The sequence below is a fragment of the Coptis chinensis genome, chromosome 3 (genome assembly GCF_015680905.1).
Source record: "Coptis chinensis isolate HL-2020 chromosome 3, ASM1568090v1, whole genome shotgun sequence".
In the NCBI taxonomy this organism is placed as follows: domain Eukaryota; kingdom Viridiplantae; phylum Streptophyta; class Magnoliopsida; order Ranunculales; family Ranunculaceae; genus Coptis; species Coptis chinensis.
Window position 1 is genome coordinate 90,970,804 of NC_141458.1, and position 17,771 is coordinate 90,988,574.

Sequence of the window (17,771 nt, forward strand, 5' to 3'; positions counted from 1 at the left end):
TGCCAGTCTCTAAAATTTACTTTCAGAAGAAGATGAAATAGCGTCTTGAGGTATATTGGATATCTGAAGTCCTGCATTATCGTGAATGACAAATAAGATCCTAGGGTACTGCTTTTTACTAATAAGCAATTGGTTTTACATAAGCTCAGATCATTTTAGGGACTCACAATATAATGATTAACAGACATAATATGATAGGCTGGGATCAAGATGCTGGGGTTGTTGCCAGCAGAAAGGATCTCGGAAATTTCAAGAGATCAAAATAGTCTGAATAAGGCATAAGCTGATCATTAAGCAACTCTAATAAAAATGTAGATCAAAAGAGAACTTATATCATTAATTGATATCTAAATTGCAGTAGCATCATCTACGTGCCATTAGACGTTCTGTTCTTTGTAAGAGATATCTATCTTGCAAATACAGTACAGGAAACCAAAACCTTAACTACTCCCTAACGGAAGATTACATCATACAGAAAAAAAAACCACAAATACTGCTAAACTGTATCAGCGGATCAGCCTCGTGAACTTGGAATAGTAATAGATAAACAAAAATTAATGCTTAGAGAGCCAGATTACATCAAGAACAACTGAGACTCCAAGCAAGAAGCAGCTAAAGAAAGTGAAGGCTATGGACACAGCAATACGGTCACAGAAACGATGCAGTGGCTTACATAAGTCTGGAAGAGCTGAGTGTCGTATGCCTGTCTTGTTAAGGTTCGTCACCCCAGACGCAGCTGATCCTGCACTCATCATCACGAATGCAAATATCTGCAACAAGAAAGATAATGCATTACTTCTAGATGAAACAAAAGGAAGATAGCTTTGCTACCAAAATTAACAGCCAGACACCTTAAACCCACAAGACAGACCTGTCAGAGCTCAAGAAGATAGCTTTGTCTTGTAAAGCAGTTAGGTAGGCTTTCTCTTAAGCGGACTGTCTGTTAATTAACATGTTATATAGTGTCTTGAGCAGCTTATATAGTGTCTTGCACAACTTACATAGTGTCGTATATAAGCTGCCCACGAACAAGTTAATAAGCGTAAATTAAAAAGTTGTTCAAGACACTATATAAGCTGCCCCATGAACATGTCCGTTAACAGACATATGTCTGTTTAAGAGAAAGCCTGAGCAGTTAGGTGTTATATGTTTGTTGGCCGAAAACAGATTTTATAAGTGTATCATAGTTGAGAAGTACTGGGCTACTTTATGAGGACTCAAACAAGTAGTAACTTAAAACAGAATTTATAGAAGCTACCAAGTTAGTAAGATCCTATATATTAATGACACTTGGACACAAGTATGGTCAATGTCCAAGAATACAAGTGTTCGACATATTCAATCTAGGCATCTACACTAACCTGGCAAAGTTCCTATTGGATTGTGTCTGTATGTGTCTCAAATGTAGGGCAGGAAACACTATCCAACATTTCGAATCCTAATATGGACAGGTGAATTCCCATAGAGTGAATCCAGATTAGTCGGTGATGAAACAAACACACTGTTGGGTATTGTGAACCTGAAATCTAATAGTCCCACATGGGAGAAGAAAGGAGTTCAACATGGGTTGATAAAGTGGGAAGATCACTAACTAGAATCAATGCCTTTTCAAATAAAACCCCACACCCATAGCCATGTGTTGGCCCAAGCCCAATGGGTGGTTAAATTGGGGACAGTATTGGTACTAGTTAGATCCGTAAAGCTTATGGGCCCGAGGTCCGCCTGTGTGCTAGGCCCTATCAAATGGTATCAGAGCCGATGGTTCGGCTGGGACAAACGACACAGATCGATCATGTAGAATTTGAAGACAAAGTCATTCGACACCTACAAAGTTTGGCATGATATCGTGCAATGGTGATGAACAAGTGAAGATCCTTGGATTTCGGTTCAAGGTGGAGATTGTTGGGTATTGTGAACCTGAAATCTAATAGTCTCACATGGGAGAAGAAAGGAGAAGAAATTGTTGGGTATTATGAACCTGAAATCTAATAGTCCCACATGTAGGGGTGGCAGTTTTGTACACGACCCACTAACCCGACACGAATCCGACACGAAATTAGCGGGTTTGGGTTGAGAAAAAAAAACTTTTTGTTCAATCAGGCTTACATAAGACTAAGGTCATTTAAGGGTTGACCCGCCAAACCCGTCAAATAAATGGGTTGGGTTAGGGTCACACATATTAATCCGAATAACCCATTAGTATACCCGATTAATTCCCAGGTCCAATGGGTTGGGTCATCAACCCGTGACCCGTAAGACCTGTTTTAAGTCCTTAAAGTCTTAAACATATATGTATCCGTATTTTATTAAATATCATAATCCCAAATTCCCAAATTCCCAATTTACCAATTACCTAAAAGAAAATACTAAAAAGATAAAGATCAAACAAACTGAATGCCGTACGAAATTCCATCAAAACTTTGAGCTTATCATTTCAAACTCGTTAATGTTCCAAATTGGTCCATAAAAACCAAAATAACGTTTCTGGAATTCTGGTCTAGTAAGTAGTAACCCAAGTTAAGGTGCGCAAGACGCAAGTACACACCGTGTTCTCTTTCCACAACAAGTCAACAACAGTTAATTTACCAGAATCTCCTCCTCCTCCACCTGGATTGAGAAGGATTATTAACCGGCCATTTAGCATATAGATCGAATATTATAGATTCATTCAAATATTCAATAAAAGATATCTTACCCTAGTCTCAATTCTATAAAGAGAACAATGAAGCCGTCAAAGTCACATACTCACATTCAAGTATTCAACCCCAATTCTCCTTAAGCTACTGCCCAAATTCCTCAAACCCCTTACCTTGATTTACTGGTAATTCATCTTTTATTTTTCTATTTACTTAGCTTATTTTATGTGGCTGGTGCAATGGTATGAAAAAGCTTCCAATAACATCTCGAAAGAATAATCCCCTCTCTAAATTATTAATTAAGTTAATCTTTTTTTATATCATTATGTTAACACTTCAATCAGTTCAATGTAGCCATTTTATAGAACGTGAACAGTACGTATAATATTATTAGATTCACTTTTTGACATCTCTAACTAAGTTGTTTATTCTTGCTGCTTGTTTTCCTTCTTATAAATGGAGTTTGAAGTTGCTGAACAACACAATGTGGCGCCAACTCATATTGATCTTGTAGACGTAGACCCAGGACTCCCAGGAACCTGCAGTTCAAGCCACTTGTGCTGAACAAAATACAAACAATGGTAAGCCTCGTAAGAAAACTTCGAAAGTTTGGAATTGTTTTGAATTGTTACCGGTTCGTGCTGATGGGAAAGCCAGGGCTAAGTGTCGTAAGTGTGGGGTCGTTTATTTGTGTGACAGTAAAATGGGGACTGGTAATATGATTTGCCATATTAAGTCTTGCATTAGGAGAAATACCACTGACTTAGGACAAATGTTTTTGTCTAATTCCGAATCTTCTTTGTCAATGAGGACCCAAAAGTTTGATCTTGAAAAGTTTCGAGAGAAAATGTATATGGCCATAGTTAGACATGATTTACCTTTTCAGTTTGTTGAATATCAGGGAATTAGGGATGCATTGAGTTATATTGATGAAGGAATCAAGTTAGTATCTAGAAATACTGCTAAGGACCACATCCTAAATATTTATAAGACAGAGAAAGGAGTTGTTAAAGACTTGTTGCATTCCATTCCAGGAAGAATTAGTCTAACTTCTGATTTGTGGACTTCCATTAGCACTGATGGTTATCTTTCCCTCACTGCCCACTTTGTTGATACTAATTGGAAGTTACAAAAGAGAATTTTGAACTTTCGTTTCATGCCTACTCCCCACACTGGTATTGCGTTGTCTGAGAAAATTTATAATTTATTGATCGAGTGGGGAATTGAAAAGAAGTTGTTTTCTATGACTTTAGACAATGCTAGTTCTAATAATTCATTTAACCAACTTAATTTGAAGAATGTTTTATTATGTAACGGTGAATATTTACATGTTCGTTGTTGTGCGCACATTCTAAATCTTATTGTTCAAGATGGGTTAAAAGTAATTGATTCTTCTGTTGTGAAGATTAGAGAAAGTGTAAAGTATTTGAAAGGTTCACAACAAAGAAAGCAAAAGTTCTCTAATTGTATTGCACAAGTTTCTTTGGAACGTAAAAAGGGTTTGCGTCAAGATGTTCCAACTCGTTGGAATTCAACGTTTCTAATGCTTGAAAGTGCTCTTTACTACCGTAATGCTTTTATTCATTTAGAGTTAAGTGATTCGAATTATACTCATTGTCCTGTTGGAGAAGAGTGGAGTAGGGTTGAGAAGATTTGTCGGTTTTTGGGTGTGTTTTATAAGGTGACTTGCATATTTTTTGGGACACAGTATCCTACATCAAACTTGTTCTTTCCCCAAGTGTTTATGGTGCAAGACACTTTGGCCAAAGCTATAAAAGATGGTGATTATTTTCTGCGGTCCATGGCTGTTGAAATAAACCTTAAATTTGAGAAGTACTGGTTAGATTATTCTGGGATTCTTGCCATTGCTGTGATATTAGATCCTCGATACAAGTTAGAATTTGTGAAGTGGTGTTACAATAGGCTTTTTGGTAAGGATTCAATTCAATTAGATGATGTTTCTACTAAGCTATCCTCTCTTTTTGCTCAATATATGCAAAATGCTAATGAGTCTACCAGTACCACTTCAAAGAATCCATCAAATCATTCTCCAGATTGCCTTGATAGTGTTATGGAGGTAAAACTACATTTATATAGTTCTTTAATTATATTTCTATCAATTTTATATTGTTGTGACTATATACCACCTATCATATCTTATGATCCAGGATTTTGACACATTTGATGATGAAGAAATGTCTACTCACACCAAAAAAAATCAATTAGAGTTATACTTGGATGAACCAAGATTGGATAGGAAATTAGAGTTGGATGTCCTTCACTTTTGGAAGGGAAATCAGTATCGATACCCTGATCTCTCTTTGATGGCTCGTGATGTTCTGTCCCTTCCTATATCAACTGTTGCCTCAGAAGCAGCTTTCAGTATTGGTGGTAGGGTTGTCGATAAGTTTCATAGTGCCCTCAAGCCTGCAAATGTTGAGGCTTTAATTTGCACTCGTGATTGGATATTTGGACTGTCAGGTGTGTGATTCTTTTCTTTTTTTCTATTGTTTTTTTTTATGTCCTGCCATGTTAATTTCTTTAACATCAAATGGTTTCCTTCTAATATAGATAATATGGAGCCCAATGTGGACGAGTTGTGCGAGGACGTCACAAATTTGAACGTGACTGATAAGAATGGAATAATTGTGGCCGAGGTTGAAGAAAGTGGCTAATACAAAGGAAGGCTAAAGTTTAACTTGTGGCTTTTAATTTGGAGATTGAAGTCACTCTGTAGTAGAGTAGTAGTCTAGTGGTATTTAATATTCTTGCGCTCTTGTAGGAGTTTGACATCTATTGCATTTTCTTTTCTTCTGATGGCAGAATAGTCTGGCTGGGAACAAATTCTTGCCCAACCCTTTGTAACTTCTGTGTATATGATGCTTAGCTTTCACTAACATGTTTCTTGCCACAATTTGAGATAACATTATCTCATGATGGTAAATTTGAGCTGATTCAGAAATCAGAATAATATTGATCTGTGTTAAGTCATGTTTGTTGTTCTACCTGTCTGTATGTACAATTATCGTATTAACAGCACCTAGCATTTTAACAACTATGCACAGTTTGCAAGTTAAGGCGTTCAGTAGATGTGTTTCAACAACTATGCGCAGTTTGCGCACTTTTGCAAGTTCTTTTATTATTTAGATTAATAAATATTCTTTATCCAAAAAAAAAGAACTTACGGGTTATCTGTTAACCCGATCCGAAGTTGACCCGCTGGCTTAGCGGGTCACCCGTTACATATGCGGGTTGGGTTTGAGTTTGACAAACTTGACACGATTAGTAATTGGTTGGGTTTGGGTTTGCTCTCCTAACACGTGACCCGAGTATGACACGACACGAATCCGACCCAACACGACCCATTGCCACCCCTACCCACATGGGAGAATAAAGGAGTTCATTATGGGTTGATAAAGTGGGAAGATCACTAACTAGAATCAAGGCCTTTTCAGATAAAACCCCACACCCATGGCCATGTGTCGGCCCAAGCCCAATGGGTGGTTAAGTTGAGGACAGTATTGGTACTAGTTAGATCCGTAAAGCTTATGGCCCAAAATAATACTTATTGAGAGGCAATCACTTCCAATTCCATCATATAAGAAAAGATAACGACCATCTTTCTATGGATGAATGTTTCAACTCTCATCCAAATTTTGAATCTAATGTAAGACACATAGCTTATAGAAGTTAAAACTTAACTTCTGAGATTCTACAAATATTGGTACATAGGAGAAATTACTTGGATCATCTTTACAAAAACCTGGATGGCATAATACCAAAATTACAAAGTTGTACAATTTCTTAGTGTCTAGAAGGTGGACTTGTGACCAGCTAGCAATGATTTCTAAAAAGGAGTTAGTTAATTTTATTTATTAACATTGGCGATCTTTGTGATATATCGAAGATTTTAGGACCTATCATAAAGTGTACCTTTTGCATGAGCCATGAGGATAGGAAAGAGTCGAGTCGCCTAGCTTAATCAAAAAACTTATTTCTGAAAGAAACCAACCAAGAAGGATGGAAGAGAAAGTCTGAGATCGACCATTCCACTCCACTTCTAGGTATCTCCGACCTATATCTACATCTGCACTTCCTTGCTCCTCTTGATATACATAATATTCTACGTACCCTCTACAAGTTCGAGCTTATAGAAAATAGACCATTTGACGAGAATTAACTTTTTTTATTGACAATTTTCCAGAAATCCCTCCATAGAATACTCCATTGTTCTGAAAAGTCCAAATCACAAGAAAACTCCTAAATACCTAATTTTCTGTGTGTGTATTACACCAAATCTCTAGTAGGCAGTATAATTAAGGGAAAGCTAGGTGGAAATATTAAGGGTTAAAGTAAGAGAGCATCACAGCATAAACAGAAAACATAAAATGAGTAAAATAATCATAATTCTCACATCAGGCAATTTGAGAAACTCAACACAAAGGAAATGAAACAGATTGCACGAAAAGCCTCCTCCATAGGCCAATAAATGACACTGTAAAATCCTGTGTTTTCACCAACCTCTATATCTATGGTCAATGCATCTATTCGATGTTTTTCCCCTCCTGAAAATGAGTTATTCGTTCCTCAGTACAAACTTCTTTCAAAAAGTAAATTATGTTTCTCAATAACAAAATAAGTACCACCATATGCACTGCCTAGACGCCTAGTCGGCCAATCACAAGTAGAACAGTCGAACAGAAGAATCATATGTAACATTTGTTCATAGTATTCAAACCATGAAACCCTCACATGTTCCATTGCTTCCATACCAGTTTTAACAAATACATTGCGGAATAAAGCATTCTCTATATTATGTCAAAATGACTAGCTAATACTTAATCTTGATTCTTGATACAAAAATGTTATACCTGATCACCAGCAAATATTAGCCAAGCATGGTTTCGAGAAGATATAACAGGTGACTTCCTTACCAACTTCAGTACACATAGTAGTAACTGCAACAGTGAATGTGCGGCAGCCGCAGCTGACATTCCCACAAGATACCTGAAAAGAGTCGTAGAAACTTATTTACCGGGGTATTATCGTCAAATGATTTAACCACAGAACACAGTATCGTAATTGAGCTGAACTAAACTGAACTTACTCGAAAGATGGAGCGAAAGACCACTTTGAATAAACAGGAAGGCTGAAGCCATAGATGGTAATATTGGCCTTCTCCTCAGAAGTAGCCATGACAGCCACGGCTAACACAGATGACAACAGACACATAAGCCGAAGTAACACATGTGCCACGTCGGTTTTACGAAGAAGCTTACGGTCAGTTGCGTTTGACATAAGTGGACCACTCATTGTTACAGACTCCGTTGCTGATACCTTAGTTTCTGGCATCTGTATTCCTACATCCGGTGTAGTTTTACGACCGTTCATCATTTTTTCAGCTCAGCTCTCTTTTTCTCTGTTTGTTTGTGTTTTTGGAAGTTGAAGTTTTGAGACTCGGAAAATAGAGCAAGGACAAAGGAGCGTTGGGACTTAACGAGGAGAGTGTTGGGCCGTTGGTGGAGTGGCTAATTCATCGACGCGTGTCGGATATAACTTTCAAACCCGTGACTTAAATAGGACAAAGATGTTCCATCACCATGCAGCCGAGAATGTTGCTGCTCAAACTTCAAACTCAAAACTCAAAACTCAAAACTCAAAAGTGCTCTGTACTTCTGTTCAGGGGGCTGTCAAAGACGACCTCAAGTCAAGCATATCTGGGCAGAGTTAGGCATCCAAGTACACAATTGCCCCTACATGGTTACTATCCCTTCGTCACAATTATGTAGTTACGTGCTTGTTTTATGGGGCAGGACCGCAGGAATGAAGGACAAATTGTTGTATGGAATCTTGATTTTTAATTGATGCAAGAAAAACCCTACTGTTATTGAAAGTTGCAACACTTTTGCTGTTCCTATTGTTAGTGCCTACATTTTTTATCTCAATTATTAAATTGTGGTTGACTAGCTGTTGCTTCTTTTTGGAGACATGACTGACAACCAAAAAGCCCTGCAGAGCAAGCCGGACCATGGGAATACATGGGAATAACACTGAGAGCTGTGGGAAACTGGGAATGAACAAACTATGGGGCTTCTATTCTAGAGAGGGAACATGAAGATGATCATGTTGACCAATAATATTGTTGCTAGTGATAGGGTGGAATCTTGGAGCCTACAGGCCGGCCGTTGGATGATATGGTCATACGGTTTGGTGTGGTTTGTCAGTTGTGGGCCATGCAACAACTTCGATTTTGAGAAGAAATTTTTCCATCCAACGGCTATTTGCTTTGATCTCTCCAAAATTTAGAGAGAATGATCTCTCATTTTCGGATCTCACGGTATTGGGTAGTGCTAAGAGGTCTTAGGAGGTATCTAGTCCGCTTGTGCACTGGTTGCATATTGTAAGTGAGCTTCTCTAACACTTAGACCACATTGTGCAACCAATTGAATAAAGGGATTTTTAGTATTACCCCCCTACTAGATGAGCCAATTAGGATTTCCCCCAACTAGATGAGAAAATTAAGGTCTCCTCCTCAATACACACAAAAAAAAAAAGTCAACTTGGGTTGACCGTGTGTTTTTTTGTGTGTACTCAAAAGAGACACCCTAATTTCCCTATCTAGTTGGGAGAAATCCTAATTGGCTCATCTAGTAGGGGGTAATACTAGTTAACCCTTGAATAAAATTTACTTATAAAAAACAAAGCTAGGAGATCTTAATAAAACTCTTATCTTTTCTCCCATCTTACAAGAGGTCCATAATTCCTCAATCAATATTCAATACTACAGCTCACTTGCCTGACTATCCTGATAATGATTCATCCAAAACATTACGCTGCAACTGCTTTGTTTTCATAGAATCACGAGTCACTAGAGGATCTTTTCGATGCCAATATCCAGCCTTACAATACAATACAGTAATGTTACACACAATGGTATAAGGTTACACAGGGTGACGTGGACTTTAGAAAGGTGGGAAGGTAAAAAGACAGTTAAAAGATCAAAGAAAGAAAATCACATATCAGACAACTCCATAATTAAATTAGATAACATAATATAAACACGTATGGAACAAGCTCTGGGGTTGACATAGCGCGTACAATTATAACAAAATTCTATCCTCACGCTTCTTGAGCAAACTCAATGAAAACTATAAAAACAACATTTCTTTTCTGGGTTTGGTTGGGTTGGGTGGAATGAGATAAAAGAAAGTAAAGACAATAAGGGCAATAAAATCCAAATAATAATCAACCTAAAACAGTATTCTGCTCCAGATGTATGGACCTGCATACTTACGTTGATATCTACTCAGCTGGTCAATATTTACCCGTCTGTAATGGGTACAATACAATCTCTATGTTGAAGGTATACGAGCTACAAAAAACCAACTTAAGCAATAGTAGTGTGCTTCACAGTGGTAAAATCGCAACCTTCATATGCCAAACATCAAATCCACAATTTTCGAAACAACTGATTTTGCAGGAGAGGCAATGACACCAGCAGAATGTTGAGTAGTTTGACTGCTGCTTTGAAGATGATAGGGCCGAGGAGATAACTTTGATGGGATGAGTTCTGTAGTCCTACTGGATGCAGGGGGCAAAGTCATGAATCCCTGGTTACCATTGGGTGCTTCACTCAACGCCTGGCGTTGGAATGGATCCAAGAGTTTCACTCCCACAATAAGAACTCCATTAATTTGCATCCCACTCTTGCTGAGAGCTTTATGAGCATCAAATCGACTCTGCGTGAAAGAGAAAGTCGAAACAGATATTTAAAAATCACAAATTATAATTAGTAAGAAGATATTGCAACATTAAGGACCTTCCAAAACTATCCAAAAAAACAATCCGCAATACACATGAAACTTACGACAGCATACAATGTGGAAATGTAATATACAATTCGTGATCTTTCAGTTCTATTTTTCATGCTAGACCATCTTAAAGAATTGTGACTCACTGAGGAAGCCCACTAAACGGTCTAAACCTATCAAAATTATGAAGTCAAAAGCACTTAGGACTAGGCTTCAGCCTCAAGGCTAACCCCTAGTACCTCGTGGGGCCAAGGCCGTCCATTAATCACAAACACAAGAAAGTCAAGTATTCTCTGTTTCCAGGAAAATGGCAATTTTCCATGGAAATAACGGTATCAAAGAGACCCTAAATCTATTTCAGCAGTAAGAACAAGAAACAGGAATACTCTTTATCCAAACAAAAATTGGAATACAAGCAAGAGCCAATTAACAGATGACACTGCACAGGGCTTTTGTAAGAAAAAAACAAACATAAAGACGATCAGTTTTTACTAAGAAATCTCAGAAGCCCTCAGATCTCATAGCTTTCAATATTCATCGACGATTCAATCTAATGGATTTCATTAGGAGCCTTCACACATGGTGATTGTGAGGTGAAAGTGATGTTGATGGTGGTGTTAGTGGTGATAGTGATAGTGATAGTGATAGTGATGTTAATGGTGGAGTATGTAAAGGCTCAGAATGAAAAACCATGAAATCGCTCCTCAAAATGAGTTTTTCCATCATGGGACACTGATAGTATAAATACATCATCCCCACAAATATATATCACAAGAACAGTGAAAATTAAAGAGTTATGACAGCATACAATGGTAAAATGTAATAAAAAGTTGTGATAAACTCACACAGGAAGCACACCAGACCTATCTCAAACATGTTAAAGAACTAAAAAGTCAAAAGCACACCTAAACCTAAAGCGTAGGCTTCAGCCTCTAGGCCCACCCCCAGCACCTCGTGGATAAGGATGGCCACTAATTAAACACATGAAAGTCAAGTACCCTCTGTTTCCAGGAAAATGGCAATTTCCCAAGGAAAATAGCATTTATCAAAGAAAACCTAAATCTGTTTCAGCAGAAAGAACAAGAAACAGGGATAGTGTTTATCCAACCAAAAATTGGAGCACAAAAGCCAATTTTAATATAATGGCATAGTGCACCGGGAATCCAGATGGATTATTCTTATCAATTTTTACAAAGAAATCTCAGATGCCCTCAGATCTCATAGCTTTAATATTCATCGGCGATTCAAGCTAATGGATTTCATTAGGAGCCTTCACACATGGTGATTGTGATGGCGATGTGGTGTTAGTAGTGGCGGTGGCGGTGGCGGTGGTGGTGGTGGCTCAAAATGAAAAACCAAGAAATCACAACTCAAAATGAGTTTTTCCATCATTGGGCATTGATAAGATAAATACATCATAAGAAAAGTGACAGCATAAGATGGTAAAATGTAATTAGATTAGATAAATTGCAATTCTTCAGTTAACTGTTGTATGCTAGAACATGTTAAAGAATTATAAGCTCATGCACAAAGCACAGTAACCGCATCGCGAATGCTTTAAGAACTTTAAGGTCAAAGGTGCACGTAGGCCCAAAGCTAGGTTTTAACCTCTAGACTCACCACTCTCTCTATCTCTCTCAAAGGCACCTCATTCCTAAGACCGTCTTCTAAATCAAACATGTGAGAATCAAGTACCATTTCCAGGAAAATGGTAATTTCCCATTGAAAGAGGCTCTAAATCAAAGCAGTAAGAACAAGAAACAGGTACAGTCTTTACGCAACCAGAGATTGGAACACAAGTAAGAACCAATTAACAAATCACGGCATAATGCACAGGGCTTTGATAAGCACTTTTTCTTTTCTTTTTTCAATTTTTACTAAAAAAGCAAAGATGCCCTCAGATCTCATAGCTTTCAATATTCATCGAAGATTCAAGCTAATGGGTTTCATTAGGAGCCTTCACACATGGTGATTGTGACGGTGATGTGGTGTTAGTGGTGGTGATGATGGGTGTGGTGTTAGTGGTGGAGTATGTGAAGGCTCAAAATGAAAAACCAATAAATCGCTCCTCAAAATGAGTTTTTCCATCATTGGACATTGATAAGACACATACAGCATAAGAAATGAGAAACTTAAGAGTTATGATAAAGATGGTAAAATGTAATTATAGAAATCGCTCCTCAAAATGAGTTTTTCCATCATTGGGCATTATTAAGACACATACATCATAAGAAAAGAGAAACTTAAGAGTTATGATAAAGATGGTAAAATGTAATTATAGAAATTTTAATTCTTCAGTTAAATTTTGCATGCTAGAACAAATTAGAGAATAATAAACACATGCACAAAACACAGTAAACATATCTCGAACATTTTAACAACTTTGAGGTCAAAATGTGCGCCTAGGCCCAAAGCTAGGCTTTATCCTCTAGGCTCGACCCCCCCAAGCCGTCACTCTCTCTCACACACACACACAAAAACACCTCATGCCTAAGACTGTCTACTAATCAAACACGTGAGAATGAAGTACAGTTCGTAGGAAAATGGTAATTTTCCCATTGAAAATTGAAAATAGTGTTAACAAAGAGGCCCTAAATCAAAGAAGTAAGAATAAGACATAGGTATGGTCTTCATGCAACCAAACATCGGAACACAAGTAAGAGCTAATTAACAGGTCATAGAATAGTGCACATGGCATTGATAAGAACTTTTTTCTTTATAAGATGCCCTCAGATCTCATAGCTTTCAATATTCATCGACGATTCAAGCTAATGGGTTTCATTAGGAGCCTTCACACATGGTGATTGTCACGGTGATGTGGTGTTAGTAGTGGTGGTGGTGGTGGAGTATGTGAAGGCTCAAAATGAAAAACCAAGAAATCGTAACTCAAAATGAGTTTTTCCATCATTGGGCATTGATAAGATAAATACATCATAAGAAAAGTGACAGCATAAGATGGTAAAATGTAATTAGATTAGATAAATTGCAATTCTTCAGTTAACTTTTGTATGCTAGAACATGTTAAAGAATTATAAGCTCATGCACAAAGCACAGTAACCGCATCTCGAATGCTTTAAGAACTTTAAGGTCAAAGGTGCACGTAGGCCCAAAGCTAGGTCTTAACCTCTAGACTCACCACTCTCTCTCTATCTCTCTCAAAGGCACCTCATTCCTAAGACCGTCTTCTAAATCAAACATGTGAGAATCAAGTACCATTTCCAGGAAAATGGTAATTTCCCATTGAAAGAGGCTCTAAATCAAAGCAGTAAGAACAAGAAACAGGTACAGTCTTTACGCAACCAGAGATTGGAACACAAGTAAGAACCAATTAACAAATCACGGCATAATGCACAGGGCTTTGATAAGCACTTTTTCTTTTCTTTTTTCAATTTTTACTAAATAAGCAAAGATGCCCTCAGATCTCATAGCTTTCAATATTCATCGACGATTCAAGCTAATGGGTTTCATTAGGAGCCTTCACACATGGTGATTGTGACGGTGATGTGGTGTTAGTGGTGGTGATGATGGGTGTGGTGTTAGTGGTGGAGTATGTGAAGGCTCAAAATGAAAAACCAATAAATCGCTCCTCAAAATGGGTTTTTCCATCATTGGGCATTGATAAGACACATACACATACAGCATAAGAAATGAGAAACTTAAGAGTTATGATAAAGATGGTAAAATGTAATTATAGAAATCGCTCCTCAAAATGAGTTTTTCCATCATTGGGCATTATTAAGACACATACAGCATAAGAAAAGAGAAACTTAAGAGTTATGATAAAGATGGTAAAATGTAATTATAGAAATTTTAATTCTTCAGTTAAATTTTGCATGCTAGAACATGTTAGAGAATTATAAACACATGCACAAAACACAGTAAACATATCTCGAACATTTTAACAACTTTGAGGTCAAAATGTGCGCCTAGGCCCAAAGCTAGGCTTTATCCTCTAGGCTCGACCCCCCCAAGCCGTCACTCTCTCACACACACACACAAAAACACCTCATGCCTAAGACCGTCTACTAATCAAACACGTGAGAATGAAGTACAGTTCGTAGGAAAATGGTAATTTTCCCATTGAAAATTGAAAATAGTGTTAACAAAGAGGCCCTAAATCAAAGAAGTAAGAATAAGACATAGGTATAGTCTTCATGCAACCAAACATTGGAACACAAGTAAGAGCCAATTAACAGGTCATAGAATAGTGCACAGGGCATTGATAATAACTTTTTTCTATATAAGATGCCCTCAGATCTCATAGCTTTCAATATTCATCGACGATTTAAGCTAATGGAATTCATTAGGAGCCTTCACACATGGTGATGGTGATGGTGATGGTGATGGTGATGGTGATGGTGTATGTATAGGCTCAGAATGAAAAACCATGAAATCGCTCCTCAAAATGAGTTTTTCCATCACTGGGCATTGATAAGATACATACATCATAAGAAAAAAATTTCCTGATTAGTGCCATCAAAAGAAAACCAGGCAAAAGAAACACGATAAATGTAAGCAAGGAAAAGGAAATAGAACCTGATATAGAATATGCATCCAATTAGCAGTTCTTGGCCCTGGGACATGTTTCAAAATTGTCCCACATTTTTCAAACTCACGCAGCACTAAATTTGTGTCCCCAGGAGAAAATCTGGATATGAAAAGGAAAAAGAAACAACAGTGTCAAAAGTTTGGACTAACTTTGAAAGTACGAAGAAAATTCACAATGACGATGTTCTATACGACACTCCCTGAACACATGCACTGTACAAAATAATTATTGTCCAACATAAATGCAGAAAATAATGGCACAGCGTAGCTCATTAACTTCTCAAAAAATTTGGTGTAGTTCAGATTAAGACAATCATACATAACTATAGAGATAAGTATAACAATAAGGACACTGCGAACCAGATTTCTTGAACAATAAAACTAATGTATAAACTGAAAACTTTGGGAAAAATAAAAGATCGTTGTTCTACCAATGCGTTGGATTTATGATTAGATACATACAAAAGAGAAGAGTAGCACTGCAAGTACACCACAATTGCCAATGAACATGAGCAGTGTAACATTATACTCGGTACATGTTTTTCCAAGTGCTAAGCAATGAACGAAAACTACTTTATATTTGTCTATTCAGCAAGTAAAAAGTAAACACATGGTAAACAGATATCATAGTTTTTCATATAAAACTCATAAGCACAATAAGAAATAAAAGTGGAATGATTACCCATAAACAGTAACCCATTCCTCTTCATCCAAATCACCGACAGGAAAACTACTCCTCTGCACATCCGGTCTAACAACTTCTCTAACCGGTGGTAATGTAATAAGTGAAGCAGAATTAACCACCCCATTAACCGGTGACCCTTTCCCTCCTCTCTCCTCAGTACTCTCATTCCCATTCCCACTCCCCCACCATCCAGCACTCTCTTTCACATTGGGCCCACCACTACTCTTAACCGAATAAGAACTACTCGCATCAAATCTACTCTTTAACGGTGTCGCTAAAACGGGTGTTTTGAAGTCAGGGTAGTCAACTAATTCAGGTGAGAAATCGACACGGTCTTCTAGAGTAAAGACAGGTGGAGGTGGTGGGTCCGTTCCACCGAAATTCTCTCTCCATAATGCTGAAACTGCTGCTGCTTGACCTGGACTTGTGAATTTTCCACGGTGGGTTGAAATAGGTGTTGCTAAATCTTGGAAAAATAGTGATTTGGAATTACTACTGCTTGGTCTTGTTGATGATCTGTGTAAGGGTGTGCTACTCATTTTTTTGGGGAGTTCGGGTGTTTTGGAGCCAAGCCGTTTGACGGACGCTAATAAGTGAGAGGGGTTTATGAAATGTTGGAAATGGGAACCCTAATTTAATTTTTGTGTCCAGCTGAGTGAGTGAGTGGGAGTCAACGCTATGTTATAGGGTCAGCTTAAGTTGTGGAACTGGCCCACTTAGCTAAAATGTTGTCCACTTGATTTCTATGGGCTTCTGCATAAATTCGTCCTCGGTTGCTTTCAAATTTTCAAATTTCAATAGTTTTACACTATCACATTTTCAATTTTCAAATTTCAAATTTCAAATTTATGTTATTGGGGCACTATCACAATGCACTCACAAATTTGGTTATTGTCTTACACTAATTACCACTCCAATAACGTACTCGCAGTGTGCCCCTTACGCTATGAGCTCTTTAGTTGTGTCTTGTTTAATTCACTAGTCTCGTGGGGTATTTATAGACTCCCAATTGCCGAAACCGTGAGAATAGTTGGTTTCCAAAACCAATTTTAATTCCGAAACCATTATAGGATACGTGTTGGACAAGGAGATGTATTGGTTTCCAATTCCAATACTGGTGGGTTCCTTATTTCTAGTTTCCAATTTGAAACTCAAACGTTTCTAACCCATGTGATCAAGCTCCATATCATAACAATCTCCCACTTTGAGACTGATAGCCAATGTAAATCAACTCCATGCATTACCAATGCATAATGGTGTGCTTCATCCATGATCTTCAAGCTAAAAGACCAATTGAAGCTAGACACAAGTTCAGTTTCTCAATAATCACTGTCTTTGTCCATTGTGAGTCTCAGCTCACTGCAGTAGCTCCTAATGTAAAGACATAACCACTAGTGTCTTGCGCTTTCATTCCTACGATTAACTTTACCTGCAAAGTCTGTATCAATATACCATTGCAAGTACATATTATCCCTCACATAACATATGTATTCATCAGTAGTACCTCTTAGATACCACAATATCTACTTCACTGCTTCCCAGTACTGCTTGTCATGATTGGTCATCAACTTGTTAATATCTTCCACTGCATGGGAAATATATGGGCGCGTGCAAACCTTGTACCACTGCCTAGGGGCTTATGCCAAACTATACAAACTCTTTCTTAGCTTGCATACCATATTCTCTCTACCCAATTCAATGAAATACTCACGTTGTTGCACACACATCTCTTCCTCTTGGTCACCATAGAGGAAGACAATTTCCACATCTAACTACTCAAAGTGTAAATCTTCTGCTGCAATAATACTCGACACTAACATTGTAGTATTTAGTTTCACAACTGGAGAGAATATCTCTATGTAATTAGAGATGAGGGACTTCATCTCATTCTTCAATGCAAGTTCCCACTGGCTCGCATCCTAAACCTCCATTGTTTTATCATAGCATCGGGGCACACCGCCATCAGTATGTGGCAAGGATACTGACGATCCTCTTTTGATCAAGTAAGCTGTTGTGCTAATGGCCTCTGCCCAGAACTGCTTGAGCATCTCTGCTAGTGTACGCATACACTTAGCTATTTCTGTCAGTGAT

General features: G+C 37.8%; 2 protein-coding genes across 3 annotated transcripts; both read right to left on the minus strand.

Moving 5' to 3' along the window:
- Nucleotides 1-314: 314 nt before the first annotated feature.
- Nucleotides 315-8,575, minus strand: LOC147511591 (CASP-like protein 3A1). 2 transcript variants are annotated; one of them, XM_086603255.1, is made up of 4 exons: nucleotides 7,744-8,575; nucleotides 7,508-7,643; nucleotides 7,158-7,201; nucleotides 632-770 (listed from the first exon to the last, which is right to left on the minus strand). In XM_086603255.1, the coding sequence occupies exons 1-3, from the start codon at nucleotides 8,028-8,030 to the stop codon at nucleotides 7,181-7,183; spliced, it is 444 nt and encodes a 147-aa protein (XP_086459381.1). In that variant the 5' UTR covers nucleotides 8,031-8,575; the 3' UTR covers nucleotides 632-770; nucleotides 7,158-7,180. The 2 variants fall into 2 exon arrangements, with proteins under 2 accessions (XP_086459380.1, XP_086459381.1); XM_086603254.1 differs by lacking the exon at nucleotides 7,158-7,201 and having other exon boundaries at nucleotides 315-770; nucleotides 7,744-8,567.
- Nucleotides 8,576-9,655: 1,080 nt separating this feature from the next.
- On the minus strand, nucleotides 9,656-16,351 carry LOC147511592 (mitotic phosphoprotein N' end (MPPN) family protein). The gene is made up of 3 exons (XM_086603257.1): nucleotides 15,678-16,351; nucleotides 14,984-15,095; nucleotides 9,656-10,375 (listed from the first exon to the last, which is right to left on the minus strand). Exons 1-3 carry the CDS (start codon nucleotides 16,217-16,219, stop codon nucleotides 10,067-10,069), a joined length of 963 nt encoding a protein of 320 aa, XP_086459383.1. The 5' UTR covers nucleotides 16,220-16,351; the 3' UTR covers nucleotides 9,656-10,066.
- Between the last annotated feature and the right edge of the window lie 1,420 nt (nucleotides 16,352-17,771).

What these genes read in the sequence shown, in the direction of transcription:
- LOC147511592 (XM_086603257.1), bottom strand. Translation starts at nt 16,219, where the DNA reads ATGAGTAGCACACCCTTACACAGATCATCAACAAGACCAAGCAGTAGT. An exon ending in GAATGGGTTACTGTTTATGG is followed by an intron (nt 15,096 to 15,677) that starts GTAATCATTCCA and finishes TTTCATATCCAG; the next exon opens with ATTTTCTCCTGGGGACACAA. An exon ending in GGATGCATATTCTATATCAG is followed by an intron (nt 10,376 to 14,983) that starts GTTCTATTTCCT and finishes TCTTTCACGCAG; the next exon opens with AGTCGATTTGATGCTCATAA.
- LOC147511591 (XM_086603254.1), bottom strand. Translation starts at nt 8,030, where the DNA reads ATGATGAACGGTCGTAAAACTACACCGGATGTAGGAATACAGATGCCA. An exon ending in TCTTTCGCTCCATCTTTCGA is followed by an intron (nt 7,644 to 7,743) that starts GTAAGTTCAGTT and finishes GACTCTTTTCAG; the next exon opens with GTATCTTGTGGGAATGTCAG. An exon ending in TAATATTTGCTGGTGATCAG is followed by an intron (nt 771 to 7,507) that starts GTATAACATTTT and finishes TTCTTGTTGCAG; the next exon opens with ATATTTGCATTCGTGATGAT.